Source organism: Sylvia atricapilla, chromosome Z (assembly GCF_009819655.1).
Source record: "Sylvia atricapilla isolate bSylAtr1 chromosome Z, bSylAtr1.pri, whole genome shotgun sequence".
In the NCBI taxonomy this organism is placed as follows: Eukaryota; Metazoa; Chordata; class Aves; order Passeriformes; family Sylviidae; genus Sylvia; species Sylvia atricapilla.
The window spans coordinates 31912574-31939498 of NC_089174.1; the positions used below are offsets into that span (position 1 = coordinate 31912574).

General features: G+C 36.0%; 1 protein-coding gene across 1 annotated transcript in view; it reads left to right on the plus strand.

Annotated features, from left to right (window-relative positions):
- Positions 1 to 26925, plus strand: part of MCTP1 (multiple C2 and transmembrane domain containing 1) — a 214440-nt gene that overhangs the window by 79517 nt on the left and 107998 nt on the right. The window contains 4 exon segments of the mRNA XM_066339938.1: positions 4365 to 4535; positions 5981 to 6111; positions 16777 to 16963; positions 21912 to 22005. Of these exon segments, the coding sequence (XP_066196035.1) occupies positions 4365 to 4535; positions 5981 to 6111; positions 16777 to 16963; positions 21912 to 22005 (583 nt within the window).

Consider the following 26925-nt stretch of genomic DNA (forward strand, 5'->3'; position numbering starts at 1 on the left):
CAGTCGGGGATACAAGCATCATAAAGTCACCCCAGGACATAAGCTTTGAAACCAAAGCTTATGTTATTTTTTGGATAGAAATGCCTCTGCAGGTCATAAAAGTGCATTATTGATTTGCTCTTTAAAAAAAATTAATAATTTTGTGGTAGACTGTTTTATTTCTATTCCTATTGTGTTCCAGGACTCAGAGGAGCAATGTGTCCTAGGGGTCTGTGTAACGAGGAGATATAATAAGAGCAGAGTCTGTCTGCACAAGCACATGCCAGTGAGCGAGGTAGTTCTTTGCAGGGCATGAGGGCTGATCAATGAAGAAATGAGACTGAGCTGGGAGAGGACAATGTGTGAGGTTTCTCCAAATCAATATGGACTATAGTTTCAGAGGACACTTAGTTACCGAATGATAAACAAAAAATATGAGAGGATTTTCAAAAATACTGACAAAGTCCATCTCTTCTTTAGACAAAAGTAACAATAGCTCATCAACAATGTAGTATTGATTATCCTGGGATCCATGCCCAGATTCTGACTAAGCCTAGTTGGTTTCCCGTCCTTTACTGTTAACCAGAAATACCTGAATGCATGCAGAATATTAAGTCATGTTTATTAGATTATCTTTCAGCTCTGACATTTGGCTAGCTGTATTAATCACATCTGGCAGAAGGTGCAGTTCTGTCAGACAATTCTTTCTTGTTAATGCCCCTAGCCCACCCACTATATCAGATTTACACAGAATAGGTGGAACACAAATAAAAGCCATGTTTTTCACATAAGAAAATGCTGGGTTTGCATGCTGTAATTTATTAAGCATTAAAGCAATGTGTGGATATGAAAATATGAGGTTTTTTTCTTTCACAGGTAGATTTGAGCATCCTTTGGCATGAAAGACTCCTTTTCAAAAGTCAATTTTAAATTTCCTTTTGGAAAAAAAGAGAGGGAGAAAACCTCATTGCATGCAGGCTGCAGCTTACCCACCACCCCCTCTCTTTGGGGGGTATAGAACATTTCAGGTGGGAGTCACCATGCCTGTATCCTGCACAAAAATGTGAACTATGTAAATAATAGTCTCACATCAATGATGAGACCTTGATCTTGCTTATTTATAAATTGTGGGATTATGTATGAAATTTGTAACTTCACACCTTTTTACAGACAAATGAATAGCTGTTCAGTTTCCTTTTTTTTTTTTTTCCTGTTTGTGGCACAAGAATGAATCTAGCCTGCAATACTCACTACATGCTTTCTGAGGGAAAGAAGTTGCCTAAGACTAAGTCTTGAGAAATAATCCTTCATAGTAGAAATTGAGAAAGATATACACTCATTTTTTTGTTGTATTCTTGCAGTTACCCTTCTGAATTTGCATCTCACTCTGGGTTGGATTTTACAGGTTTCTTAGATACCTAGAAATGTACCTAGAAATGTGCCTGTCTCACACTGTGAAATTAAATTCTTAAGGAAAGAATTAATTTAATTTGTGAATTCGTGAAAAGAATTAAAAGAATTTAAAATGTGAAAAGTCTTTCCCATTTTTTCAGCTACTAGCTTTTTGTCAAACTTGACTTGAAATCTGAACATTCTTTTTTTGTTTTTCTTCCTACAAGAACCATTATATATGAAAAAAAAGGTTATGTCAGTAAATTATCTGCAATTTCTGAGAATAACTGTGATTTTGACTGGAGGAAAAGTGTGTTTAATTCCCTTCAGTCTTGCTTAGAAACAAGAAAAGTGACAGCTGGAATTTACTCTGGCTGGAGAAGGTCACATAGACTATGCCTTTCATGTCCAGGAAATCTGAATAGCTTTAGCTGCAGTGAGCTATACCCTGAGTCTTTCAGTCTCTCTCCCTTTTGTTGTTCCTTGTATCTGTGTGGTACCAGTAAAAACAGAAACGAGCACTGCTGTGGTCCACATTCCTTGAGGAAAAACAGCCACAACCAATCAATACCTGCTTTTAGCAGCTGGCTGCTTTCCTTCCAGCATGGAGAGACAGTCTCTGGAGCTTCACCATCAGTCAAGATGCCACTGGGCTCTGCACAGAGCTTTGATTCTCTGACTGAGAGATGTGGCTCTGACCTGGGAAAGCAGCATGTGATTGCTTGTTCTCCAGTCTCCTGCCTGACTCTTGTCAACTCCCATCTGACCTGTCTGTTTTTTTCACACCCAGTTCTTGGTCATCTAGATCTTGCCTTGTGGCCTTGTATGGCAATTACCCCCACTGATGACTCTCCTGACTGGTCAGAAAAAGTCACCTTGCTTGATGATGGGACAGATGCTCTAGTGCAGAGCTGCTGTAAGAGCTGCTGTAAGAGCTGCTGAAAATAGGGAATTTAGATCAACTATACTCTCTAAATTTTTCACTGTCACACTTATAAAGAAATAGAGAGCTATGCGGTGTGCTTAAGATCTACTTCAAAAAATTGTAAGTGCAAATTCATGATAGAATCCTGGAAATCATATTCAGCTCTTTAAACACCCCGAAGAATTGTATATTCTTTGCAAAAGGACTCTCAATCACTGCTTATTTCCCAGTATAAAATACCTTCCTAAACATGTTTGGCCTTCTTTCTGTATCTCTTGTCATCTTGTGTTCAGGACAGAGTCAGTGCTGGTTATTTATTATCAAGTCTTTCTTTTGTTCTAAGCCTTCTAAGAAACTTGAACAAGAAAAAAAAATACTTCTTTGCAAGTCTTTCACAATGTTGACAGTATGCCCTCAACAAGAGGTGTATTTCTGTTGAGAAAAAGCTTGAAGTTTATATATACTGCTCCCAAGTTGTAAATGAAATCTCTTCTGGCAAGTGGTTTTCCCAATTCTGCCCTAATTTTTATAGTGTTTGCTTTCAGATGTCCCACTGCTGCTTCCTGTTGCAGGTTGAGTTTGAGATTATTCCACACACAGTCCGTTGTTTGCCTTTGTCAAAACAGCAAGTTTGTGAGAACTTTCTCTGCAATCAAATCCTTCACTTCAGAAAGAGAAACTCTTAATAAATATAGTGAAATATTTTGGGAATGACCATACTACTTGAAATGGATGACCATTAGAAAACACAAATGGATGCCAAAAAAATATCTGAAATACTGCAAAAAGTATGTTAATCAGATTTTCCCCAAGCCCAGTGGTCACAGTTCACATGTCCCTTCTGTCTGGAGGCTGTGTGGGTGTGGCTATAATCCAGTCTAATCTCTGTCATTGTCTCTGGATAGTAAAGTAAAATCCTTGTCCTGGGCACCTGCATAGCTGTAGCCATCCAGCTGAGTTTACCATCTAAAAGACTCAAACCAAGCCTGCATTGAAACCCTCTTACAGACATAGTGGAAGTCTGCAAGGGATGAAGTCAAGCATGCAAGACCTGCGTGTGTGGAGGGTTGCTGAGCCCACAAAGCTTTTGTTGCTCAAATTACATTCCATAATAAAGTTACAGTTGCAGCAGAGTATGCATGCAGAGTTGCTTTTTTGATTCCTAGAGAAAATAATTTGCAAGTTTAAATATTGTTTAGCTGTCTAGTGTTCTGATTATAGATAAGGTAGCCTTGAATGGATAAAGTTTCAGAATAGAAGGGAGAGCCTTCACCAACATGTCTTCTCAGATGCACCCAAGACACAATTGCCTTTCTCAGGTGTGCAAAGATGATTCCCCAGTTCTGGAACCTTGTACCCATTGTAGCTCAGAGCAAAGTGGAAATGATCTCAAGTTACTCAAGTTTATGTCCTCCTGCTCTCAAACAGTGTAGTTCATTGATAAAAGCTGTAGTTGCCTGGTTTGTGTGTGTGAATTTTATTTTAACCTCCAAAATCAGTGGTTGAAGGTTCACAGGTCCCCAAGTCTCTACACAATTCTGAACAGAGGTTCTGTTGTTTTCAAACTCTTGAGCTAATGTGCTGGTTCTTAATTCATTATTTCTGAGAATACCACATCATTTCAGGGTCAGAGATAGAGGAGTTTATTGAATAATTTTTCCTTGATCCCTGTGGGTTTATATTATGTTATTGTGAGGAAAGTTTATATTCTCACTGGGCTTTTATGTTTATAAACATAGAATGTGTTCAAATTCATTCAATCATATGCTACTAATAGAAGAGACTTTTTAACATTTATTTTATCAGCAGAGGAAGAAGTGAAGCAGAAACAACATCCTTTTTAAAAAATGAATATTTCCTTGAGCAGCATTTGACACAGCAGCGTATGACATTACCTGTGTAATTGTCACTATTTTATTACTCTCCAAGTAATTCTTTGCAATATAGTTTACATACATACTATAAAATAGCTTCAAAATGGCTTAAGGTGGTTGTTTTACATTCATGAAAAAGCAGGAGGAAGTTTTGGAATTGTGTTAACTGAATCTATGCTTTTGTTTCCCTAAAGTTTCAGACCCAGAGCTTACGTCTCTCAGACCTGCACAGAAAGTCTCAGTTATGGAGGGGGATAGTTAGTGTTACCTTAATAGAAGGTCGTGAACTTAAGGCAATGGATGCAAATGGGCTCAGTGATCCTTACGTGAAATTTCGTTTGGGGCATCAGAAATACAAGAGCAAGGTAATCTTAGCTGTGACCGAATGTGTTTTTGAAATGCTTTGTTCCTGTTTGGTGTTTTTTTAGCTTGTGTGACTTCCAATGGTGATGGAGATTTATTGTAATAATTACCTGTCAGAGCACCTGGAGCTTTGTTTAAATGTTTCTTTTTTGTTTAATTATCAACAAAAGTAGTACTAGATGGGAAAAAACCTAGGACTGAAAAATGTGGGTTTGCAGGGACACACACCTAATTTTCCATACAGGCTGTGTTGACTTTCATTTTGGGTGTCATTCATGGCAGAGCAGAGATGCAGAGTGATTCTGACAAGGTCTTCCTGGCTTATGCTAGGTGCCTCTTTGTGTTGTCTTATCCTCAAAGCACATCATACTTATAAGCTCACTTTCCTCTTCATGCCCTTAATAAAAAGTTTCATCAAAGTTTTCTTCATGTATGAGCTTCACAGGTAGAGAGGATTGATCTACAAGATAATTATTGTGCAGACTTTCTTGGTTTTGGTTTTCTCACTTTTTTTTTTTTTTTTTTTTTTTTTTTCTCTTGGTCCCTACCATTTTGAAAATTGCTGTTTAGGGAAGATGCTGGGACTGCTGATGATTCAGATGACCTTCCTGTCTTGATACCCATGACAGTCACAGTGGTTTTCATGGCTGGATGGAGAGTAAATTGAGGAAGAAGGCAGGAACATTTACGTGACATATTTGTAGACCTTTGAGCCTGCATTAGAGTGTCTTAATCTGAAATTCGAAGAAATCAAACTTTCTGCTTTTGTGAATTAAATTTTTTCATAATATTTTCTGATATTTCTTTTTTTTCAAGCCAGTAGAACTGGTGGTTGCAAGGAGTAGTGTTTGCTAATTTGGGATTTTTACGTGTTAGTAAGAAGTAAGAAGTAACTGGACTGACAATGATTAAGAAAGCTGCTTTCATCAGAGTTTCAAAGGAAAGGAAGTAAACTACAGTTTTGGAAGTGAACTAATTTTATTGCATAGGGAGTAAACTATTGTGTCATGTTTTTCCCACTATTATTGGAGCTGGAAAAAAAGGACATGATACAATTGTTTGTTTAAGTACTTGCAGTCACCATCTATGTGTTATTGCAGGTGGTTTGTTTGCCTCTGAGCTCAGAAACCTAACTTTTAGAGCTGGCAATTCAGAGGACATAATTTTTCTACAGAAAAATGGCTCCATTTCCAGGACAAATCCTTAGTTCAGGAGGGTTTTGAAGGTGACAGGTTCAGGATTTTGGAGGTTACTGTTACATCAGAGAAGCATGAGAGAACTGGCTAGTAGTCTTTCCTAATTACCATTTTTTTTATTCTCACTGCTTGAAATATTGATACTGCAAACAGAAAAAGGTTCCTGAACAGACACTAAAGATCAATTTTACAACTTAAGAAACTGTATGCCTATGCAACATAACACAACTTCCTTTTTGTTATCCTTTTAGATTGTTCCAAAAACTTTGAATCCTCAGTGGAGGGAGCAGTTTGACTTTCATCTCTATGAAGAACGAGGTGGAATTATTGATATTACCGTGTGGGACAAAGATATTGGCAAAAAGGATGATTTCATTGGCAGGTTTGTGCAATTCTAGCCGCCTTGGTCCATGGCAGGGTAAGAAGTCCATGAGAGAGGGTGATTAAAATGAGCCTTGCCATTGAAACTGTTTCTTACGACCATTTGTTCTTGGTTTCTTTTCGAAGTTTTTTTTTTCAAGTTTGGGGAGGATTTTCTGCAATGTTGCAGTACAATTTGCTGCATTGGTGTAATTCTTTACATTGATGATGTAATACAATTTTTATTGACCAGTAGATGGCAGCTTTTACCAATTGATAGACTTAGGTTTTCGAAACGAAAATCTCCTATTTAGAACAATCACCATGGTGCAAGAGGTTCCATTCAGCAATATCCTGCTTGGAGGAGAAACAACTCTTGATGTGTAAAACTGAATTTGTGTACCAATCTTCTTGGTAGATGAAAATAAAGTTAAAGGACTGCAGACATATTTTGGGACAAAGAATCATTCACCTAATTCATGTTTGGGAAAAGTGAATCTGTCTGGGAGTTCAAGAAACAGCTTATATTTGTATGGCTATGCTCTATTTTACAGAATAGGAGATGGCATTAGCTGTTAGCTAATAGGGGTAAAAATATCTTCTGCTTATAGCTACTAAAAAGTAGGTACTGTTTAGAAAGCTCAGATATTTGTTTACTTCATATTTTCCTTGATATCCAAAGCCATAATAATAGTGTTAATAATTAATAATTATTAATCATATATATTTTGATTTTCTTTATTGTAGGTGCTTTCATTATCACTTTGACATGTTATCATATAATAACTATCAATATTTTAGTGAAGTAATGTATTAATTTAGTCCTATGTCAACATGGTATATGCCTTGGGAAATTATTCCGGTTTTCTTTTTCATTTGAATCTTCCTACGAAAATCTGGTGAGATTCAAAGTTTTCATGAGTGATTTTTTAGTACATTGTCATCTGAGCACCACTTGCTGAAATCTTGCTGCTCTTGATTTTTTTGACCCCTCTGTTCGTGTACATATAATCCCTCTTCAGTTTGTCCTTGCAGACACACTCTCATTTCACCTTCTGTTGGTCCCTTATCTCTGGTAATGTAACTTGCAAAAAAATTCTTCTCGAAGGAGATTTCCATGAAAAACTGTCATTTGTTGAGCTCAATCTGAATACAAAAATAGGTCTTAATATCCCCCCTCCCCCCTTTTCCAGTCACTGCAGATAAAAATCACCAACATCTGACAGCTCCACTTAATGCTGACCTCTCTTCCCCAGTTTCTCCTTTCAAGGCTGTCCCTAAAAACTGGAAATATTTTGGTGCTCACACTACAGACTTGCTCTGTGTGTGTGTTATGGTAAGTGTGAACTAGTTTTTAAAAACATAACTGAGTCATGCTCCAGGACTAAGGTTCTATGGCTTTCAAGATACACCTAATAATTTAAATATTTTGATTCAGGTTCCAGAAGAAATGATAATGAAGCTGTGGGAGGGAAACAAAACACTTCCTGGTAGCATTCTGTCATTGCTCAAGAATGGAGGGTAATCCATTTCATCTTGCTGCAATCTTCCTGCTTGCTTGAATAATGTGCAAGCAGCAGCTGCAATGTTATATAAGAAGATTGCTATTAAATGCAAATGAAATCAGCTGTTTCTTGCAGATGTCCTGCCTGGTCAAAATATGCCTAGGGAGAACCCACACTTGATTGATGAACTGACCAAAGTGAGAAAAGGTTTCCCAGGTGGAAGGTAGAAGGGACAAATTCCAGGATCTTCCTGGAAAATAGTACAGAAAGCCTGTGGTTTTTATATGCTAAGCTCAGTTACTTGTAAATTCTGTTTCAAATCAGAATGCTGTAAACTCTTCCAGAATGATACCGTGTCTCAGCTGCAGTTTTGTGAAATAAAATAAGTGGGAAATCAAGAACATAGGCTTCTGTGGGCCTTGTGTATATGACTGTCCTTGTTAGGATGGAGCGCGGTAAGGACAAGTGAAAGCTGGGAATGTGACATGGTAGCAATGGTGTGTGCTCAAATTGCAAGGTGTTGGGCTTACATTTCTAAAGGCAGGAAAATATGGGAGAGATGTTTGAGAAGGTTGAGGACATGGAAGTGAGATTCTGGTTTTGGAGTGGCAAAGATGGAAGTGGAAGGAGTGAGTACCTTGTAAGATCCCCCTGTAGGAGGGTGGAAGGTCTTCCTTGTGAGAGGGAGGAAGGTGTGTTAAGAGGCTGAGTGACAGCATTGCATCCTAGTTCAGAAAAGTGAAAGGAGATGTCTATCACAGAAGTAGCATACAGCTCTGTGTTCATCTTGATGCCCAGGCCTGTTCAGTATGGCAATGCCTGAAATGAAATGCTGACTGGTTGATTTCCATTCTTAACTTGAGGCATTTTGTGTTTATAAAATACATTTGAATTTCAATTGTGTGCATTCTCTGTGAGAGTTTAAAGGTTGTAGCACCTTGTGAACTTCCATCTCAGAATATTCTAAAAAACCCCAAACCCTAGAACCAATTCAGTGTTTATTTCAGTAATTCAAAAGATGGGGAAAGACCTCATACAAGAGCTTTGAGGAAAATGTATTTCCAATCATGCACTGATTTGTATGAGAAAACACTATTCTTGTCTAGAACTGAGCTGCATTTTACAGAAGATCAGTTCTGCCATCCTTCTGAATATAGCTAAAAAAACCCAAAACAACCCAATCAACATTCCTGGAGCAAAAAAAAGAGGTCTAGAAGTTCTTTTTGTGCAAAGCACCAGGAGCTAAAGCCACATGGGCAACCTTCTTTCATTTAAAGAAATGCATAGACTTGCATAAGTGGTATTACTTATTGCTTCGTCTGATAAATAGAAATATGTTATGTGTGTGTATTTTTCAGTGTGAATATATTTAATATTCACACGTTTTTGCTATAAGCAAATAATTTATCTTTTATATTGAGTCAATATGCTTCTGTGATTAAAAGTGTACTGCAGTAAGTTTATGTAGGTAATACTTAGATCAAAATGAAGGTGATTTTAATCGTCATGTAATTATTTAGCTTTCTTATCATTTATGTTTTTGAAGGCAATTCTGACTGTCACCTTTACAATAATCAGTTAATAAATCCTCATGACTGTTACACCTTTATGCATAGCACTAATCTGAACAAATGGGCTGCTGACAGCTGCAATAAATTGCCAAGAATGAGTGCTGTCAGAGAACAAGTTGTTTCTGTGAACATGGAGAATAAGTAAATCCCATGTCATGCAATTTTATTCAGCTGAAGTTATTTGCAATCCAGTGCAGCGGGATTTATAGCATTATTAATTGGTATGAAAAATGCACATTTATTTTGAAAAGGACATTGACTTTTGCTTTTATTTTGTGCCAGGAAATTGCTGCTGACTATATCTATATCTACTTTCATAGTATTTAGAGATGCTATTCTCTTTTTTCCCATTTGATGCAAATTAAGAAAAAAAGATCTTGCATGCAGCAAATTCATTAAGACTTTGTATTAATTTTATCTATAGCAAAATGGAATTTCCCGTAATCTCTCTAAATATTGACACAAATATTCAGATCGATTTTGTGAGTATCCATATAATAGATGTTAAGAAATACAAAAGTTAAAATACTGAAAATTACTTATTTGAGTTTATAATACCTAATCTGCTATGCCTCATCTGCCTAGGGTTGTTTTGGGTTGGGTTTTGTTTGTTTGTTTGTTTGTTTGTTTGGGGGTTTTTTTGGTTTTTTGTTTTTTGTGTTGTTTTGTTTTTTTTTTTTTTTTTTGTGGCAACACAACCATAGAGTGGTTTTTGGGTGTACATAGATACAAATGATATGCAACAATGATTCTTCAATTAATCTGAAAGCATGGGAATATGCTATCAAATTTATAATTAAAGTGAGATTTTATTTTAAAAATACAAAATTATGAAGTATTTCTTGGTTTTTTCCCCCCTTACTGACATTTTTGTAATTTTGCTGTGAGGACTGAGCATTACCATAGCAAACTGAGTTGTGTATGAGTACTCCAACATGCATGTAAACCTGTGTGAAGGACACTAAATCTGCTACTGCAAGTGTTTCTTCCCAGATCTTTTTCTAGAGGTGTTGTGGAGACTGTGATTTATATTATAAGACTGGCAATTTTATGTTGCCCTAGAAGAAGGTTTTGAATAAGTCCATAAGTTGTGAAGTCCATGTTAATATTAAAATTAGTTTATGTTAATTAAAATAAATGTTTAAATGTAAAAATGCAAAGTCTTGAAGTTTTCTCAGTTTTGCAAAACTCTGTAAACCAGATGGCTTGCTCTGAAAATGTATGAGCATTTATGCTGGTCTTTCAAAAATATTTTTTGCATTGCAGTTTTAAAATTTCTGCATGTGGAAATTTGAAAGGTGTATTATAGTAAAAATGTAAACATAATGGTCAATATGCTGTTGTAATTCAGACTTGAACTGTGTGCACAATGTGAGTTACAGCAATTCTGTGGAAACACAGAAGAGCACACAACCAGTAGTCTGTGTGTATAATCATTTGTTGATTATACATGACAACTAAAGTTAAATGAATTGCAGATGCATTTCTTGATGTAAAATAAAGATTATGCCTGAAGCACTAAAATGTAAAAATGCTAATGCCAGGTCTGCCTTTGAAAAATCCTGTGATGTGCTCCATTTCTGATTGTTGTCAAAAGGAGACAGATGTAATACTGCATCTCAAAATTTGGCCTTTAGGTATTCCATACCTTATTTATTCCTATCTCAGCACATCTTTACTCTGCTAATGCAGAGGTACTTCTTTTCTGCTAGAAATCCAAAAGAGTTTCAGTTTTTGCTCACAAATCTTTGTAGCTTTGTCTTACCAGATACTTGATTATTTACAACTCTCACTGACAGTTTTTACTGTCATGTTCTGACATGAAATTGATAGCATTCTCCATCATATGCTGAGATACAGAATGCTGCATGCAAGCTGGGCTGTTCATGAATCCTTCTTCTGACCCTATGTCTTCTCACATATGGAAGTCTACTTCTTGAGGAGTAGCAAAATAAAAGGAATGGAGGGGGAAATATAGAATGGCCAGTATAGACATGAGGAGCATGACAGTGTGTAGAAAATGGTGAAGAGTGCAAATAGGGTTTTGTGACAATTTATGAAAGGCACAGATTGGAGCTGTAAAAACTCTTACAAAATTTCTTGGGCCAACTAGTGGGAACAGAACTATATAGGAAGACATAATGTTTATCAAAGTAATAGACTGATTTAGGAGATGAAAGTGTTAATTTTGCTGCAGAGAAATAGCACTAACAGTCTGTGGTTGTACCATGGGGACAACCTAGGAAATATCATAATAGAAACCAATCGTAAGCAATTTCTGCCTGTGCAATATCAAAAGTAAATCTGTAATTTTATAGTGAAAAACTGTGCTTAAGAAAAAATTAATCTGTCATTTCAAAATCCATCAGCAGGTTATTGTAGCATGGACTGTATTTCATTTAGCAAGCAATAAACAGTAGTTCTGTATTCACGCATTGCTGGGTGACTGGTGAAATTGTATTTCATAGAGCTCTCGTATTTCTGTTCCCGAGAGTGACTTACCCCAAACTGCAGGGCTCTTTCCTGCCTTCCCTCTGTTGCTACATGGCAACTGACAGCACTGTTCTTCAGGTTCTGCTGAGGTGTCCTCTCTGAGCTGCCCAGGGATCTTCTCCAGCTTTTCAAGCTGAGCACTACTCTTGTCCTTAGTCAATGTCCTACTTAGCTGAGATACTGTCTCCTACCCCTTTGGGAGTTTCCCTGGTTTTCAGTCTAACACCTCTATCAACCACTTACCACAAGCATCATGTGGAGTCCATAATTTAATTTCTTTCTCATTATCTGTACAGTTAAAAATGTCACGCTCCGATTCTTTCAAGAAATTCACATTACTGCAGTCAACACTCAGCGTTTCTGAGATGTATCATTTTCTGCTAGTGCTTTGCAAAATTTTCCCTCGCCTTTTGTTTCTTGGTTTTACTGGAACATTTTACTCTGCTCATAAAGGATGTGGAGTCTCACAAATTGTAGCAGTTCATGCCTTGCTGCTTCTGATGTGTGTCCAGCTCAGTTCTAATTGTGGCATCACACAGTTTCCTCTCCTTGGCATCCTTTGGAGCAGCATAGACCTGGATCACAGTGGAGTTAAAAATCGGTGTTCCTGAACAAGTCATGATGGTAATTAAGTTGCCTGGTTTGTAGCCAAGTGGTGCTTTTCTGTCCCTATCACTTAGGATTGTGCCAGTTCCTCTTTTATGCTTTATTTTGTCATGTGAGAAAACGATCTCACTATCTGCTGTCTCTCACTTGCCTGGCCACCTGGCTTTTAAGAGGCCTTCTATGTCATGTCGCTACCTTTGTAATTCATTCATTAGCAAGAATATTTCACCAGGGTGCCAACACAGTCTTACATTCCAGGTTCTGTTAGAACTAAAGAGAGGAGGTGATTTTTACCTGTTAGACATGCTGATAATAAAATACTACATATAGTTCTGCCTTCCACACTTTAAAAAGGATGCAGGAGAATTTTACTGGATCAGAAAAGTTACAAAAAGTCATTTGAGGGCTGTAGGAGATATGTTCCTAGGAAATGTATAGGGAGCTGAAGGTGTTTAGCATATCAAAAGGAAGATCAAGAAGAGATATGATTATAGTGTATGAGTTCCTTCACTAGAAGAAAACATGAAACACTAAAGGGTTTTTCAACTGGTAAGGAAAGGCATAAAAAGAACCAAAGGCCAGATATATTCAAATTAAAAATAAATCTGAAATATATTTCTAAAATTTTGTGTCATTAACACACTGAACAGTTTCAGACAAGTGGTAGATACTCCTTGAACCTTCAAATCTTCCTCCATGAGAGCTGTACCCTGTTTTTGAGCAATTCATCTCTGATAACTTTAGCACATGAGCTTCATGCATTTTTGTGGTTTTTCTCCCTTCTGATCTCTCAAGACCTGAAAATCCGGCTACACATGGTGTCTGGCAGTGTTCACATGCAAAACTGATAGGTGGGATACATGCCCCTATGCCTCTTTCCGAAAAGCCAGCGAGACAGGGAAATTGTTCCAGTGCTCCTGCCCACCATTTGAAGTGCTGAAACAAGTGTTCACAGAAGGGGTCATACAGAATGGAAGATACAGAAAAGCTCAAACTGTCCTAAAATCTACAGTTATCTGCAATGTGATTAATAGTCATGCTTGGAAATCTCTCTGTGGAGTTAATGGAAATTTTTTGTCAATAATTATTCAGGCTGATCTCATTACAGGTGGAAAAAGTTTGTGTTTACCAGCTGCCTGTAAATAATAATTCCTTAAGAAACAGGATTGTACAAAGTTAGTATTTTCTCATGTTTTCAGTGTGACGGCTGCTAGTCATATGCAGCTTATGGCCTTTTCAAAATGGCTCTAGTTTTCCATGGTACTCAGTTTGAGAAAACGGGATAAAAATTTCTCATTCATTCTGCACCAGTTTCTCATAACATAGAAGTTTACCTTCATCCTCAAAGCATCCTTGTCCTCCATGGGGACATAGTTGTAGGAAACAAATGTCTTTTTAGAGACCATCTTAACTGATATAAAAGTCAGCATTGCTAAAGCTTTAACACTTGGAACTCTTGAATATAATTTCAGTAAAATATAAAGGCACAGTATCAGCTTGAGCTTTCCAAAGGTACTTACATTTGGAAAACAGGTATTTTCCAAATAAATACTTATTTTTTGAAGTCTTTTGTTAGCTTCAGTCGTTCTAAGGAAGTGTAGTACAAAAAGGAGTTTTGTGGTTTTTCTATTGGAGTCTGTCAAGGTTATTTTAGAATAGAGTTAGTATTTAGGTAATGCTTTAATAAAACCAGACTTCCTTCACTTTTTTTGGTCCAATACAAATATCTGGTGAGGACAGAGGAGAACAAATGAAAATTGTTTAATTTTTTCCTTTGTTTTAGGATAATTTCACATGAGATCAAATGAAGTTGATTTTTTTATCATGAAAAATCAATGACCAATGGGAAAAAAATGGCAATTTTTCATAGTGTCTGTACATTGAAAAGTCTTCCCATTTTACTGAAGTGCAAGTGCTATAAATATGCTTCCCTTGTGCTCCTTGAGCCTTGACACTTTCAGGTTAGGCACATGTAAGCTGCATCTCCTGCCAGGCCAGGGCAGAGCACCTGGCACAGGGTGAGAAATCTGCTTTCTCAGATTTGTGTGCATAAAGATGCTCTTAACCTGGACTTCTGTAAAGTGTAAAGGTGACAGTCCTTAATGGAATACCCCTATATTTTTATCAGATTTTCTGTGGGTCCTTGAGAGAATAATTTTCCTTTAAAATGGTTAAGGCTTTTACTGGAAAAAAATTTCCAGATCACTTCCTATCTTTGCATGATTTTGAGAAATAACAAGCTGATGAAGATGTTCATGAAGATTTATCAAGCAGGTGATAGATACATATTTCTCAGGTAATCTATTCTAGATATGGTGCTATTAGGAATATTTTATTGCTGTAGGAAAGGTGCACAGATAAAATCAAATTGTCAGGTGCTTCTTCTAGCGTAAGTAAAAAACCTGGACTACTCATATTGTTAAAGTGTTGTATTTTCAAGAATTGAAGAAATTGGATCTCATAGCCCTTGTAATTATACATTCATTGCTTTTTTTCTGATGGATATATGTGGGGTAGCTTTTGTTGCCTATTTTTGAGTGAAGGTGGATTATTTCTGCACTACTAGTTTAATAATGGATTTCTGATTCTTCCACTGATTTTAGGAGAGTTTAGACTGGTACTTTAAATGTTTATTGGTTGAAGACTCAATATTGTTGCTGAATCCTATTGTTGCTGAGTCCTGAACAGAGGGGTATCTTTTTTGAAATAAATTATTGAAGAGTATTAATACCAGTGGTATTTTAACCTACTATAGCTTTGAATGCTTGATTACAATATTTATTGTCTTAAGGAGGGCTTTAAATTCCTTACAGCATTCTAAATAAGAATTTGACTGTTTATGTACATGTACAAAGCTTGTATTGACTATCAGCCTGCACTGATAGCAACAGCTTTATTTTTCATATCTATTGCCCATTTAATTTCTTATTCCCTATCATCCAAAGACTTCAAAATAGAAGAGAAGCATTAAGCTCAGAGTGCTACATGAATTAGAAATTTTTTCATTGTAAGATAATTGAACCTTGTTACTGTATGAGCTTTGCACTGGGTAAGTGAACTGCATAAGAGGCAGTAAATGTCTTTATAGAAACAAAAGACAGTTTTCCTGTAGTAAATCTGATCTGCCTGTGATAGCACAATGCTCATTTTATGAGGATGCATTTATTCTCATAATTGGCTATTTCCTATCCTTAAATGGCTATATTTTCATGTCTGCCACCTTCTTCTCAGTTTATTGGCCCTGCAGTGACGACATTGTCTTCAAAATCAATTGACATTTTACAAAAAGAGTTTGCTAGATGTTTAGTTTAGTGAATTAGGGGCATATAGTACATGTGCTTGTCACATTAAATAATCAGTGTTGAAAGTAGAGTATACAGTGGCTAACCTATACATAAACTATACATAAATTCATTTTATTTCAGTATTATTGGTGTTTTTATTTAGAGCTTTCTATTTATTTAAAGAGTTGACAAACTCATTTTGGGATAAGTACTCTGAATAGTCCTTTTTCAGAGAAATTCCTGTGCAAAGCAAGCTGACATTACATTTGACACAGACATTGAATTTCTATACATGCTCAGAGTTGCAATCTACGAAAGTTGAAACTTGTGCATTGTACAAATTAAAGCATTAAAGTATCTAAGCTGTGGATAGACTAATCAACCCTAAGATATTATTTATTTGAAAGGTTATAGTCAGCTCTTGGGTAACAGAGATACTCTTTTACCTTCCTTGCTTTGACTTATATTTCTAAAGGTGTTGCAAAGCTGTTTCTGCTGTCTGGCACATGTGGAATCATTCTTCTTTAGTTTAGTGTATGGTACAGCCAGAGTTATTCAGAAGAGGATCAAGGAGGGCAAATTAATTTCAGCCATTCTGCACACACTCTGCACAGTTTTATATAGTCCCTGGTCATTACAGCCTGAAACATTTTATTATGTAGGGGGTTGTGCCGTGAGATTTTGCCCTGGTTGCCAGCATGAGGATTCTACCCACACACAGCTTACTGCATGAGAGCTGAGCCTTTCAGAAGGTGCATAAGTTGAGTTTCTCTATGCTCAGTCATCTTTATGCTGTCACAATTAAGCCCATGTAGAATTCTGTTTTGTAGGAAAGTGTTTTTCCTGTTAGGTGAAAACTGTTCATGTGAAAACTTATGTTTTGTATCTATACAAGAGGTGTAATTAAAAGTAAAATTTACATCTGAGCTGGATTTTTAAAAATTTTTCTTTGACTGTATTTGAGTAAGGAATATTAGCTAATCTTGTCTCTGTTGTTTTTGCATTCTTATTAATATTGATTTTTCACGTCGAAATTGTTTGTGTAGCTCTAAAAAAAGAGAAACAAGTGTCATGAGTTAAAGATGAAGAGAAATCAGGAGGTTTTTTCAGAAGCTGGGCGGGAGTTTCTGCTTACTTGGGTTTTTTGTCCATTTGAGTGCAAGCGAGCCAACATGCTCTTGTTTGAGGTGAGAAAAACCACATGCTGATGGAGGATGTGTGTTTCTAGGTGCCAGGTTGACCTGTCGACCCTGAGTAAAGAACAAACCCACAAGTTGGAGATGCCTCTAGAGGAGGGAGAGGGATACCTGGTGTTGCTGGTCACTCTCACAGCCTCAGCTGCAGTCACTATCTCTGACCTCTCCATCAATTCCCTGGAGGACCAGAAGGAGCGAGAGGAGATACTGAAGAGATATGTATGAAGTTCTCTTTCATCCTTTGTTAGAAAAATAGTTGCCTATATAAAAAAATAACTATAATGAGGGGGAAATCTAAATATATCTCTTCTATTCGAATCACACCTAGCCAATGGAAATCATTTAAACTAGTTATTAATATACAAATAAATACAGCCGGAACAGATTAACATCAAGAAGGCTACAAAGGCTGTTCATACAATAAGGTTATTTTTTACATGGTAATTGAACTGTTTGATAAGGTGTCACATAATGAAGGTAATTTGACTGCCTTGCAGGTAATTTTTTCCAAGCACAAAGTGACTAAGGGATCATTCAGCAACTTGACATTTTCTAGTGATTGTTTATGCCAAATAATTTGGGGTCCTAATGGTTTTCAGCTCTTTTTTGCATGATCTGTTAAAGGCCAAAAAAACTTTTTTTTTGTCTTCGTATTAGAGGCTGAAAGCACATCAAAATAAATGTTTCAAACAATGCTTCCATTTTAAAATATTCTGAAGCGATTATTTTAATTTCCCAGCATCCTCACATTACACAGAATCTTTGTAGTTTTATCAAAGCAACAGAGAGGGGAGCTCTTACTCCAGCATTTGCTAATACCTAAATCACTGAAAGTAACTGTCTCACTACACACGAAGAAAGAAAGAAAAGAAAAAATGCTATTTCCACTTGCAATTACAATGCTTTTATTGTACAATGCTGCCAGGTGTTTAGAAGGGCTTCTCTAGACACTCAGCCATTAAACCAAGCTCTGACTATCAAAGAGGCTGCTTAATTTATTTTTAAGATTTAAAAATATTCCTATTCCTTGACGGACATCCTTTCAATAAATGAATTTAATAAAGATGTACCTTATCAGGCTGTGCAGATAACACGAAATCCTAGTACTAATGCTGTACAATATTCTTCAAACAGATTAGCAGGATGTGTGCTTCAGCAAATTTATTCTGTCTATCTCCACTGTATCAGCTGTCTGCTAGTGCTTGTACAACTCATACACCAATAGTGTTATCATAAACACAATTTAATAGAGGTGACTTAGCGAGGCTAAATATAATATTCCAAAATGAACTGAAGGCTAAGGTATTGTCCATCCTCTCTGAAAAATAATTACAATTAAGAGAGTTATTCCACATTTTGGAGTCCACCAAGACAGTCCGTGGTTGTCAAAACAGATTCTATAAGTAGAATAATTTTTTTTGATGGATCTGTTTTTGAGGTGCCATAGTTCCTGCTACCAACAGCAACAATAACATATTTCTGTGGCTTATTCTGTGTGATGATATGGCAGACAAGTGATACTGATGGTTTTGATTATTTCAATAGCAGTATAGAAACATGTTACAACTGTACTGTTAATAATTTTCTCTAAATCCTCAATTTTTTGTCCCCAGTGTAAAGCATAATTATGTGGCATAAGATTGATCTGGTTTATTCCTGTTTCTTGCAAATACAAGGATATGTGTCTGTTCATATATTTACACTGGTGTATGCATTTGAAAACATTTAAATTTTATGAAGATATTCATATTGTAAAGGTATGAATTTCTCATTATAAGCTTTTGAAAATTGTGGCATTTACATCCTTATTTGATAAATTCTACTGTTTTTGTTAAAATTACCAGCAGCAGAAAGAAATTACCAGGATTAACTTAATTAATATTTTAGGTTTATTTTCACTGGTGTTCAGTTTTACTTTGGTATTCATATCTGCACTTCAGAACTAACACAAAGACAACATGTGTAATTAACAAAATGTGGAGTTCCCTGTTGAGTGGCTGTATTTTTGAGTTTATTTCTTCTTAAAAACATCTAGCTTCCATTTGAGAAATGTATTTTGCACCCTCTCTACAGCCAAAACCAGTTAATGATCTGACCTTGCCATCAGATCAAATAGCCTTAGAAAATGACTCTATTACTGTCACTTAACCATTTGTAGCTGAACATCAGAGCCTTACAAATTAAACAGGCATTACTGTTTGAACCATTATTTTACCACAATTGTCTGAAAAGATTAATTCCTTTTGGGGTGAGGAGGGGGGCACATTAATGGGTACAGACCAAGAGAGATTGTATGACCTTTTCAGAACTGGTGTGCTGAACTCATGGTCCCCCTTGTCACAGTTTAAAAACCAGAGGAGCTAGTTTAGAGAAGTTGTTAGCATTCCATTTTTATTATGACATTTTACAGTCATCCGATTTAATGTCCCTTGACCAGATTGTCCACTGTGAGACGATGGGCTTGAAATGTTATTTAGAGCATTGATAAAAGGTGAGCAGTTCTAAGATGACAGCGAGTCATAAGGCTGGTGGTGTGACATTAATTTTCTCCATAACAGAGATGGAATAAGACGTCATGGTGACAAGCTGTCAATCAGTACTAGCCCCTCAGTGTATCTCAATGCCATGGGATGGGGTATTGCTTCTCCCATAATAGAGCTGAACTGAGATGCTCTTCCTGACAGCTGCTGCAGCCATACAGAAAATATATTATACAGCCTTTCATTAAAAAAATAAAGAAGACTCATCTCCAGAGCATTTCAATCTTTTCCCATCTATTGAGGGCTGAAAAGATTCCCAGCAAATCACAGATTCCTCTGCCATGGAAATTCTAGGCTTCAGAAACTATGTGGATTTTTGATACCCTCAACAATAATCATAAATAAGAAGGCAGAATATCATCTGATAAATCATTACTTAAAGTTACATATTTAAAGTAATGTGTTAAAGTAATTTGCTTCTCCAACAGCATATGTTGTAGTATTGAATTCATTTTTATCAGTCTCCCCAGTCAGTATGTGCAGTAAATGAATCTAAGCCAGCTACTTTCTGGAAATAAAAGTTAAAAAAATCTGTGGGATTCTAACAAAGGTGGCAAAGTAAAATATAGCACTGGCACCCTTTTGAAGAGTGAACTAACCAAGATGAAATTTGGAAAAAGGGGTCTCCATGCCATCATAGAAAGTGGGTGCTGTCGCCTGTCTTGCTTTGTATTTGGTTTTTGCTTTGTTTTATTTCTACAGCTTAATGTTTGTTTTGGTTGCTGGGAAACTTGCGTAGAATGTGGAAACATTTTTGTAAGTCTTGTCGTGTTCATCATGCATATTACAGCAGAATCATCTCTGTTCTGGTACCAGTTCTGATAAGAAGCTTCCAAACGCTGATCATCATTGTAATAAATGAGGAGTACCAAGACCCTTTTGAATTATACCAGTGCTATCTGTAATACCGTCTCTGCTACCCTCAGCTTGTATGCACGTAAACAAGGGGTTGAGTGTGTGCTGATTAAAGTTGACCATTTTGAAGTCATATTTGTGATGACTATCTTAGAATTCTTAAAAATTTATTCACTGTTAGCCTGTTATAATATGATGCATGTATGTAACATATGGGCTACTACGCTTAATTGGATTTGTAAGTTCAGTGTAGCAAGGTCAAATCTTCATTTTAAACAGTAAATGGTCAGCTGGAGTTTGTGAAATTAGTATCAGCGTGATTTAAATGTTAGGATTGTCTTATTAATAGAAAGACATGGATTCATATTATATATCTGACTTCTTAATGGATAGATTTTCTGTGCAAAAGCATATTGTTTTTGCAAGCTGGCGTTTAATATTTTATTTAAGCAACATCTGTGATTTTTAGATTCAGTAATTTATTGTAGTGTAATTTATTCTCATTTTCCATTACAGTAAATTTTACTTTTGTAATAAATTAAGGAATTTTTATTTTTCCTGTTGCTTGCTTTTTGTGGAAATCTGGACGTTGCCATAGGCAGTGGAAAAAGTTTCACCACATTAAAATTTTAGAGAAAACTGTAGGCATTAAATACATTAGTCCAGATTTTAAAGTATTTCAAAATAAAGGTATGGGTATTTTTAAACAAAATTTGCAAAATCTACCAAAAAATGTGACCACATACATGGATTTGCAAATCTAATTTTAGTTTAGTCTTTTGGAGTTCCTCCCCTAGGTTTTCTAAGAAGTGAACAATAAAGCCAGGTTAGTTATTAATTGTTTCCAGATTCAAAGTTGTATTCAATGTTTTATCATTTAAAACTCTGCAAATTTTAAATAATACTAAAAGCTAGAGTTTGAGAATTATAGCAGGTTACACCTAATTAGTGCAATTCTCCCAGTTTGTTAGTTTTAGTTACTTGAAAAAGGAACAGCAGTGGAACATGGTTTTTATTAAGCTTTCTAAATCTGTGTTGGATGAATAAATGCAAGTGTTAGTGTAGTGAATTCTTTTTTCTTTGTCTTCTTTATACATGTAGATATTGAAGGAATTTGTGCTAAAAAATATAATGATTTATGGTAGGAGACTTCTGCCATGGAATTTGAAACACATTTAATTTTTTTCTTATACTTTCTGCATGTGATTATTATGAAAGTTATTTAGTAGTTGTTATCCTCTTTTGATTGCTTTTGCTGATATTATTCAGAAGCTTATATATAGGTGTATATGATATATGCAAGCTTGCACGTAATAGTCAACTACAGAAATCTGTATTGGCCCCAGGTCACTGCTCAAGATAATACTGGAGCCGTCAGAGAGAAAACATGAACACAGATCTTGAAAAATAAATCAGGGAGAAGAATTTGGGGGGTTTTTTGGTGTTAATTTCTTAATATGCTGCTATAATTTCAAAATTTGAAATACAGTTATTCCCACAGTATTAGGAGATTAATTCACTAGAATTTGTGCTACATTTAATCAATCATATTCTACTTTTTAATTTGTGATTTTTCTTTGATAAGTTAAAGTTGCAAAATACAGGAAAAAATCCAAACAGCTGCCTGTTCTTCAGCAAATAATATTTAAAAGTCTAAGTATGTAGACAGAATTACAGTAACATACATCTGGGCTAGGGAAGAGAGTGTTAATATTGCTTTTGGTTTGTCTCTTTTGCAATCCAGAATTATTTTTCTTTTTATTATTTTTTAGAGTCCAATGATGATGTTCCATAACATCAGCGACGTGGGATTTCTTCAGGTGAAAGTCATTAGGGCAGAAGCACTGATGGCAGCTGATGTCACAGGCAAGGATTCATTTAGTTTCTGTGACACTGAATACCATAGTAAGATTTGTTGAGTTTAGAACTGGGAAAAAAATATGCTTAAAACAAATGGTCATCTGCAAGTTATGTTCTGTTTGTGCAGAATGTTCTTTAATGAAAAAATCTAAGCATAAATGAAAGTTTTGTAAGCAAGGCAACAAGTCATTCTAATGCTAGCAGAGCCCTGTGTAGGTTATTTCTGATGAAGATGAAATACGCATTTTTCTCCATCAGACATCCTATAAAATTACATAGAAGGAACTTCTTTTATTTTAGTAGATGAAACTATACAAAATTATCAACATTAAATTCCAAGAGACAAGGCAAATAAAAGGTTCCAGACTTTGATACTACTTTAAAGTTGTTGTCAAAAGAACCACTTGATACCTGTCAGATATTTAGCAAGGCTGCTGTTGGTTTCAGACATTTCAACTGAATGCAGTTTGCTGTAGCTACTGCTTATCTTTTAAAGATAAGGGAAATAAGATTTTTTTTTTAATTTTCTATTTTATGTTCTAAGTTGAATGGTTAATTTGACATGTTGCTTTGCAAAATAAGGAAAAAGTATTTAAGCTATACTGACCATATTTCTCCAGAAGTATCCAAGTTATCTCCTCTAAATGCAATCATCTTCATACCACGTGAGTTGATTTGAGCAAAATGAACTGCATCTGTGTCAGAAAATAACCATCTCTGCTTTAAAATAATAATGAAAATTTTTAAAAATGGGAAGAGAGTAAAAGGAAACTAGAATAAATGTTCTGTTAAAGGAGCAGATAAATATTGAGCAACTTACTTGATTTTTAGTAGTTTTTTGATAATTAACATGACTACCAGTATTTCAGAAAAGGAAATAATGATAAAATTTCATTTTACTGCTGAAATTGATCATCCAGTTTGTGGCACACAAAAGAAGAAATTCTATTTTTGGTAAGGTTGTAGAAATGCTTCTAAAGATCCCTTCGTCTGGTTTGACCTTATAATCCAATGTTGTCTGAACAGAGAGAGAGATTAAGTTATTCAGGGGCAAATGGGATGATTCAGTCCCTGACCTCGTTCAGTCTTTGACTTTTTCAAATCAACATGTTATTTGTGCTGGTTGAACAATTTTTTTGGAAATACATTTGATTCAATTAAAGATGTATAGAGCTACCCAAAAATTTCGGACAGGAAGATGGGGAAGAACACTCAGTATCTTCCCTAGCTAGTAAGAAAAAGCAATTAATTATCAAATATAATACAGCAGATGTATTTTGTAGGATGGCTGTGCATTCCAGATGTATCAGAAATCTTGTCTATTCTGGACAGAAGTAATTTGAAAAGAGGACGAAGTGATTTTATTATCTGCTGTTGTACTTTATAGCCATTTTTAGTAACTTGTAGTTATGTACAGGTCATTCATTTGAAATAAAACTTTGAATAGTAATAGTGAGAAATAAAGCCAGTGTTTGATAATTGTCAATAAATCATGTTTGCAAAAATTCTCTGAATACTCGACCCACCCTAATTCAACTAAGTTATTAGTGTGGAGAGTGCTGTCATCAGTGGTGTTACACCACTAAGGATTGCTTCTATGAGTAAAAGCTAAGGACTAGTTTGTTCATCGCACTGTATTGTGTTTTCAGAGTTAATCTTTTGCCCCTGAGTCTGAAAAGTAGCTGAGACAACTGTATAATATCTGTGAGTTTTGCTCTGTTTCCTGTCTGCTAAACATATCCCATTTCATTTCCACGAATCTTCTCACGTGAAGTAATAAATCAAAATTTATTATTTTGAGCTGACTAGATTTTTTAAATCCTTAATATTCCATCATTAAACATAAGCACAGAGGGAAAAAGATTTCTGTAATCTTTTAAGTAGTCATCAGTCCTACTACCAGTGCAAGGATTTTTTTCCCCTTTCAAAATGTGAAATTTTTCCTTTGTACCATACATTGAGCAGCATTGTAATACTATACTAACTCTGTGTGAATAAAGAGCAGTTGAGACTCCTGTTGAATCAATGAGTAAAAAGCATAAATTACTTTTCAATGAAACCCTCAATTCTGCTCTTTTCCTCAGAAAGCTTATAGCCTCCCTCAACAGAATGCTACTACAGTAGGTCAATTTAGTTAAGCCCCTAATAAACTTTTGATAGCCAAGGGCAGTTATTTTTCTCCACTTTCAATAGCCTGATGTTGGACAGTGTGCTTCAAATCCTTAAGGTTAGTACAGATTTTTTTAAAAATGGAGTGATTAAGGATGGTGGTTTGGGTCTCAGCTTACAGTCCCCCTCATATGTACATTCAATGAATAATGTGCCAGGATGAGCTGAAATTCCAGTAAAGTTGTAGGCAGGGGAGCAAGTAAGCATTACCAGTTTTGAAATGCTATGCTGCTGGAACATGCCATAACTGGATCTTAAAAATACACCAGAAAAGTACAGTCAGACTTCTCACTCAACCCACCTCCCAGGAGAAACAAGAGAGGAAGTACCACTGAGGGGTTGAGAGTCTGCACACTGATGCTTGAAAGCTTAATTTGGTTTTTGGAAGAGCTGAAAACCAGGGTATTTTTCAGGAGCGGGGCCTTTGGGAAAATTATTTGGTCTCTGAGGTTGTTTCCCCCAGAAAAACAGTGTAGTTCCATGTTCAATAAACCATTTTAGGGATTCCACCAATGCAAAATTATGTTGTTGGAAACTGTGGTGACAGCTAATGCACCATTCCAGAAATTATGTATTATTTAGTATGAATTCTTTGAAAGTGTAATCTAATCTAATGCATAGGAAGATACTAAGAATGAAGTTTACTTTTTCCTGAGAAAAAACTTTCAATTGAATCTTCCACTGTATTTTAGCTATTCAGCGCATGGCTTTTTTCTCCCTAAATCCTGAGTTAGAGTCATATTCCTGTTTCCCTAAACCTTTTCTTGTGCGTGGTATCTCTGTCAGACTTTCTGAAGGATTTGGCTGCTTTAGAGCCCTGGCAGGATAGGTGCTGCACCTACAGTGGCATCCTTTGATACGAAGAGATTTTCTGGTGGTTCAGTAAAACCTTAAGTATAATGGACTCATCATAACAGTTGACTTCTGGCATTATCCTTATGGGTTTCACCTAACCCATATAAATTGGGTTAAAACCCATATAAATTACAAGCAGTAAAGCAAAAGGCCCTTCACTGTGACATAGTTTAGGTTTAGGCCATAGTCAGATTATTCTATTCCTTCTGCAGCATAGTCAGGTATAGGTGGGCGTTCGTACAAGCTGCTGGCTTTGCAAGGCAGTGTCTGCATCTCCTTTACTGGGGCAGGTGCATTGCTCCTTTTCCATGTGTCATGAAATAAAATTCAAAATATCTGCCTTATCATTGATAAAAAGTAAGCAGAGTGGGAAAAGATACGCCACAGGTTTGATCGATTTCAGCAAAAGTGCTGAGCTTTTAAGGAATAATAGTTAGCAACTCAGATTCATTAGCAGAGGAAAACTCAAGCTCCGTAAGATAGCCTGACTAGAAAATAGATTGTTTTGTAGTCTTTGGGCTTTAATTAAGATGTGTTCAATTCTAGCCCCCTGGCTCCTTTCTCCCCCTCCCCCCACCCTTCTTGCTGTGTCACAGACCAGCGATCAGACGCTTTCAGAGGGTCCAGCCCATGACTTTGACCTTCTGCGAGGTCTTGTGTTCCCTGGGGAACCATTCAGCTCATGAGGTCTGATTTCACACTTCCAGGATGCCTTGGCTCTCATAACAATGACAGGGAGACAAAGCCCTTTAGAGTGGGCCGCATGGGGACTTGTTTAAATTGGAAACTAGAGAGGAGTCAAGGAACAAGGTTACAGGCTACAGAATAGTGCTTTTAATAAAGAGCTCACAGCTCTGGTTCAGCTCAAAGAGGGCTATCTCTGTACAATTAATTGAGACATTTATCTGGAGCATCTTAGGCCTCCACTTTCTCACAGAATTATGTGATAAGTATCAGCTAAGAGGCAAATGAAATGTGCATGAAATGAATTTTTAACACTTTGATTACTGTGTCTTCAGTCTTCATTAGAAGTAAATTTATTTGTATTTCTGTCCTCATTATTAATCGTCTGTGTTTTTTCTGTGTGCTGTGATTTCAGAACCTTATATAGCAGAGAAATTTCTCTAAAGAGCTCAGTGATATTTAGGTTTGTTTTCAAAAGCTTTTCAGGCTTTTCCACCTTTAAAGAAGAGAAACTAAGCCTAGAAAATGAGTCAGATTTTTGTTTTCTTACTTTTTTTCCCCCCTAGTCTTATGTCTGGAATTCAGCCTCTCTTCTAAGAAAATTTCATGTTAAAATTTTGATTACAGTACTTGAAAGTAGGATGAAGACACCAAGATGGCTAGTTGTGCTGAATGTAAATGTCTTTTCTAAAATCTGTCCTCCTAAACTGTTCTAATATCACATGTGCAAAAATGGTCTTTGAAATGGTTCTTCAAATGCTAGGAAATGTCAGAGTGATGAACACAAACATTAAATTCACAAAGGTATGGAAGCCCATGCGTGTAAAATTGAAGGAATAAATTCAGAGGCCCTTTGGAAATATGGTTCCAAAAGTAATTTACTCAGTCAATTAGTGCAAACCGATTTCAATATTCACTTGAACTATCTCCACAAAGTACAAAAATCTAGTAGATGGGCAAAATTCTGTGGTAGATAAAATATTTCATCAGGTCCTATCATATAGGTTGCCTGAAGACTTTGGTCCGATTTCATGTACAGCAAAGGTACTGGGTTATAAGTACCAGTTCTAGCACAGTAATGGACAAAACAGGATTTATAAGATATTTTTGATAGATACTTTATTAAAAGATATTTTTTGTTAACAGTAGCATTTATAATTATACATACAATGAAAGGTATTTTTGAAAGATATTTTATTAAAAGATATTTTTTGTTAA